Source organism: Chaetura pelagica, unplaced genomic scaffold, assembly GCF_000747805.2.
Source record: "Chaetura pelagica isolate M959 unplaced genomic scaffold, ChaPel_1.0 scaffold464, whole genome shotgun sequence".
NCBI lineage: Eukaryota > Metazoa > Chordata > Aves > Apodiformes > Apodidae > Chaetura > Chaetura pelagica.
The window spans coordinates 495,277-501,276 of record NW_009952981.1 but is presented as its reverse complement, the minus strand read 5'-3'; the positions used below and the strand labels follow the sequence as shown (position 1 = coordinate 501,276).

The 6,000-nt window shown below is 40.8% G+C and overlaps 1 protein-coding gene across 1 annotated transcript in view; it reads right to left on the bottom strand.

The window, feature by feature from the left end:
* The window catches only part of IPMK (inositol polyphosphate multikinase), a 34,415-nt gene that overhangs the window by 6,876 nt on the left and 21,539 nt on the right, over positions 1–6,000 (bottom strand). The window contains exon 4 of the mRNA XM_009996412.1: positions 2,886–3,058. Within this exon, the coding sequence (XP_009994714.1) occupies positions 2,886–3,058 (173 nt within the window). The remainder of the gene's footprint in view (positions 1–2,885; positions 3,059–6,000) is intronic.

The window sequence follows — 6,000 nt, the reverse complement described above, 5'->3', positions numbered from 1 at the left end:
GGGGGGTTGGGGGGAAATAAGCCAGGGAAGAGAGAAGAGAGAAGTAAAGGAGGCAGTGGTGGAGCAGGGAGATAATGGAGCCAGCAGAGAGAAACTAGCCCCAGCCTTGGACTGCTGCTCATTTCAACCACTGCAGACAATCTAGACTTCTGGAGGACTTCCTTCTTTGGAAGGTTGGTTTTTGGTTGTTTTTTTTTTCTAGGGCTTTTGGCTGGTTTCTTGTGTTTGCTGTGAGGCCGTGGGGTTTTTTTTAATTTAATGGAGTTCAGGGTTTTTTTCCATTTTTGTTTTGTTTTGTCTTCCTATTTTCTTACACAAACTTTGAATTAGACTTATAAATGCTGAAAAAAAAAAAACCCAAACAAACTAAAAATAACCCTGTTCTGCCCATTTTTAACTTTGGAAGAATATGAACATTCAGGATTTAGTAGCTTTATTATTCCTCCTTGCCTAAATCTTGTTATGGACACATCAGAGCTTATGGAAATTGCAAAGATACTAAAAAGAGTTCATAAAAAAACCTCTTAAAACAGACTCAGCTGCAGCCAGTTTTAAAATATCTTGCAGGAACATGTGCTGTAGATTAGGAAATTCACTTGTAAAAACAGCTTTGATGAGGCATCTGCATTGCTGCATGCAATAGTTTACAGGCAGTAAAAGTAAATGATGGATCATACACGTAATGTTACATCACCACCAGCTTGTGCTTTAAAAACACATTTCAGAAAGATGATGGGACTCTGTGACATTGCAATTGAGATGTTCTGGAAGGAAAAAAAAACAAAACCAAATCCTGCAGAAATGGGGAATTGTGCCTTCTGAATGGATTGCAAATCCCAGATGATATCCCAACCCACACATTCTGCTCAGATGCAGCAGCATACAAAATACTCTAATTTTAACACTGCAAGCACCGTGAAAAGGTTTCCCATCTATTTACATGTCTAGCAAAAATAAGAGTTGCAATATGGTTTCAGCAGTATAGTTTTTCTATTTTTGGAACCATACCTTAGTTTTCCAACTTATATTTCAAGTCTCACTACTTTCCAACAAATTCATGTCCTCACCTGGTAACAAAAAGAATCTCTCCACTAAATAGAAAATTGGGGTTTTAACCCATGTTACTGAAATAACTTTATTTTCTAAATGTGTTTCTATGCATTTATTCTGTCTGTTCCATGCATTAAGGTGACTATAGTGTGGCACATGCCAAATGCCAAATCAAAGCTCTGCCAGATAGGAGGCTTGTAGAGAACACCCTGGGATCAAGAGGTGGGAAGGTGAGCAGAGAAAACTCTTTGTGAATTTAGACTTTGCTACATGTTGTGTGAGGAGAGGAGGAACCTTCTGAATTGTTTTGGGAAAATCACTTCCAAGGTTAAGTTCGGTACTAAAGGCACAAGATAAATCTCATCCAGTTCAACAGTGGCTGGACAACAGCAACGCATGGGGGAACCATCAGTTAGAATTAGGGAATGGAAACAACTCCTGCCACGGGATACAGATACTAATAAAAGACAACGCTAGAAACAATAGTCACCAGCAAAACCCCTGTGGAAGCATCTGGCTTGTTCCTTCTGCACCGTCATGAAACAAACGCTGGGAAGTCCATTGTTTGACACAGGAGATAAGAAAGGTTACGTGACGACAGAAGCCAAATCCAAAGCCATAATCTCCAGCCTTCCCTCTGCATCTAAACTGTTCCACTGTTGGTTTTTTTTGACTCCCACGTTCTCAGAGGCTTACGTAATTACTAGTCATGACTGCTAGAATTTATAGCTGGAAAAGCTTATCTCGGGACAGCGTTCAGGCTGAGAGCTCAGGCAATTAAGTACAAAACATTAGGGAGATATAAGAATTATTTCAAACAATGGTGCAATCTGGGTGCTGTCGCTGCCTCACAGCAAAGGGGAAGCTTGTCCAAGTCATCAGCCATTTGTGCTTGTGGATGCAGGGCTGGAGAAGCCTTGGCTGTGTGTATGTGAGAAAGGAAACAAAAATCTCATCTCAATATGACAATTATTCCTGTGCCCATCAGAGCAGAAAAAGTTCTTCCAATGCACTGCGCCAGGTACTCATAACTGGCATCCACACCTTTCTGTTACTGATTGACATTTTCTACAGCTTTTCTTTACATTGAAGTTTTAGAGAAGCCAAGGCACAAATATTGAATCTTCTCTTGCCTCCCCCAAGAGAAGGAAACGTGAAGGAGTTGGTATGGACATCTGCACGGCCATGTCCACCTCTAACCAACCTTCAGCTGGCAGCTGCTCCTCCAGCATGCAACCATCCCAGAGGTCTTCTTCTGGTGAAAAGCTTTTTCAAATACACAACGTAAGCAGCTACTGACAACTACACACATCACTTCCAAGAGCTAAGGTACTCTTCCCTGGACAGAGAGAGTACATAAAAATCATTTTCATTAAAAAAAAAAATAATAAAATAATCAAGATTTAAAATTTGGAGATGACACAGCCCATTATTAAATGATTACAGAGAGTGGTTCAGTGTGTGTATCTCTGATATAAGCCTAAAAGTCAAAAAACTATTTGGATAACTTACAGTATCTGCTCTGTGAGAAGAATTAATTGCAAACTGCCCTCAGTTTTACAGAACTATGGTCTGTCCCAACCCCTTTCTTCTATACACATCCAGAGCCCAGCCTGCAAACTTATTCCCAGAAGGAACACAGCCAAGTTAAACACTTGCTGTGAAGGAGAGCAGTGTTTTGGCACACATTCCACACAACAGTTGATCCCAGTACTACCAGGGTATGCAGGTAACACTTCTAGTCGTGTACAACTCCAGAAAAACAAGCTGCTATACCTGCTGTGGGACACCAGGCCAGAGCACAAACTGAATTTGAAAACAAAACAAGTTCTTACCCTCATGCCAAGTACCAAAAAGCCAATCTCTTCCATCAGTGGGTACTTGCTGACCTGCTGCTGTATCTTCTCAGCTGAAGCATAGGGATCGTAACTTTTCTGACCTATTTTTACATCCATTATGCAAGGCTTATTAAACTTACGGGTCACATCTTCCAGTTTTAGATACGTATCTGTTAAAAAGACAAAACTTTTGTCAACAGGGGAGTGGAAGCAAAATAATTATGTCATTTCTGCTCAGCTTCTCTGGAGGAAGGAGAATGGTTTAAGGCTTAACAACATGTGAGCCTCTTAAGAGACAAATGTGTCTCTGAACACAAACTAAATCATGGTCATTGACACCCACAAATTCTGCTGGCATTAAATTTTAAATGCCTTATTGTTTAGAAAATGGTATACAATTAAGTGTGCTAATCTAAGCACTCAAATTCTAATGATTGCCCAGATGAACTTCAATGAGTAACTTTTATTAAGCCATTAACATAGTTTGAATAGCATTACTAAGCACGTACAAATGCAGGTTACTACATGGCTGGTTTTGCAGTGGAGATGGTGTTTTCCTTCTCTATGTGAAAGGGTTAGAATTGAACTGGCAATTTTCCTTTTTGTCATTTTAAAAACTAAATTAACATTTCAGAGTCTTACACTAGAGGGGCTGAAATGCACCTCATTTTCCTTCTTTTTATCCCCCCCCAGCTGTACTCATTTCTCAAAGCAAACTCTTTGGGGAAAACATTTGAAATCCTAGGCTGCCTTTCATCCATTTCCAAAAGGCCCTTTGGGTTGGTGGGTGGACCAAAACCCTCCCAAGCCCAAACCTGAAGGTTTAAAGGAGTAACTTAAACCTGGGCAAACTGTTTGATGCTTTTCTCCAAGGCAGGTAAGAGACTGTTTTCCAGCATGATCTACAGCACCCATGGTCAGAACACAACGGGAAAATAAACTTCATTAACTGCTTTACTTGCAGACAACCCTGCTTGGAGGAAGCTTGCACAGATCCCCAGCCCTTGCCAGAGCACAATGTGCACCAAGACAACATGCAGCATTAACACACATCTCGTTCTTCACACCAGCTTCTGCAAATCCATCTCTTACCAGTCACCAACTACACACTGACGTTCGTTTTCCTGTCAAGTACAGCCTATTTAGTGAGTGGATTTCTTTGGCTTTAATGCCATCTGAACACACACAAACAGTGTTTTTACCCATTCCTCCAGCATCACCTAAAACAGGATTGCAAAGGAAAGCAAAACCAGTTCAAGTTTAAAAGAGAGAGGAGGGACAAAGTTCCGTCTTTCCACAGCTGTACAGCCAGGTAACAAAACCACTTAGAGTCAAGGTAAAGCAAACAAGCAATGCTCCATTTCCACTTTGTAAGTAGAAACACTTTATTCAGGATAAGAAAGGGACTTCAGTTACTTTAATAAATCCTGCTTGACAGCTTTTATTCAGCACCTCCAAAATCTTTACAAATTCCAAGTACCTCTCACTTTTTAGTTCCCCATTCATTTCAGATCTGTTCAGCTAGACTCTCTCCCTTACTGACCTCCTAAAAATGTAACCATTCCTATTAACAACAAAAAAAGTGCATTAAAATAACTTAGGAGCTAACACTAAGCCTGGAAAATACTAATTACTTGGCAAAGCCTGTGAATTACCCAGGAGTTACTCATCTCCCTCACACTTTCTGGAGTCACTATTGAAGTCTCCATGGTTAGCTAACTGCTAGCTCAAAAATAAGACTCTGTTACAACTGTTCAATGCACATCCCCACCCTCAAAGAGCTTCTTGTCCTTTTAGGGAGAGCAACACCACCCCAGACGAAGTATTATACCAAGTTATTTTTTCTCACTACAGCCTCAGAAAAACACACCAGGTGTTTATGCTTCATTTTCCTGGCACTGTTTGGCTCTTACCTGCATTGTGTTTGAGATGTCTGGTCTGCTGAATCAGAGCCCAAACCCACAGTATCAAACACACCACAACTTTCAGTGGTTGCCCCTATGGCATCTGAAAGCATTTAGACCAAGACAAACCAAGCAAGCTCCAACTTCAGACCTCAGTGGGTATCCTTGCTGCATCTTCTCATGTCAGGTGCTCTCACAGCTTTTGAGCATCTGACTCCAAGAGTCCTTTTCTCAAAGTCATCAACAAGCTTGCAGCAGAACCTAGATAACTAGAGCACCCTCCTTCCTCTCCTTCTTGTGTGAAACAAAAAAACTGCACATTTTTGAAGCAGCTTCAGATGTTCTGAATTATGATGTAGTACACTGCTAACCCAGCTGGCTTCTGAGAATCATGAATTCACCATCTAAAACCAGCTTAAAGTAAAAAACCTTGCAGAGAAAAGAATCTGTAAGGATTTCTTAGCTTTGTTAGATAATCCTGACTATATATTTCAAGGATTTAAACACATCGTTCCTCAGAGGCTTGTCCTCCCCCTTTCTATTTTTCAGTGGCAGGAAGATGTGGTTTGATTTATTATTTACATCTTTTATTACAGTCCCAAAGGAGACAAACTAAAAGACCACCACAGCTCAGCAAGTATGCATGGCATGAACCACTGCAGACTGCAGCACGTACATGCTGATGCATCCAGTCCTCACTGGAATCAGAAGTGACACAATAACTTCAGGCATTTGACTTCTTCTCATAACTTACCAGACATCTCCCAAAACATATGAATAAGCAGGGAAAAGCTTCAGCTGCCCCCAGCAACAAGGGGAGGAAATAAAGGTTTGAAGCTGGCTTATATTTATCAACCCTGTTATCAGTTAAGGCAATAAAAATTAGAGCACAGCATGAAATGAGCAGCAGTAAAGTTACTGAACAAAAAATATGCTGGGGCAACAAGTAGACAGCAAACCCCAGAACTCACAGCAGGAGATAAAAAGCTTCACAGGGCTCCTACCTCTTTATTAACAACTTTTCCACTTCTTTATTAACAAACTCCAAATGCCCACAATGGCAGTGAAGCTGAAGCTCAAATCAAACTGTCTCATTCCAGTTTAAGCTTAGGGAGATGCCCTGCCACCCATCTATGACTCCATCTCCTGTGCAGCAGTTCTAAGTATGTGGTTTCAGCATCTCAGGACAGTTCCTTGACAAATTCTAT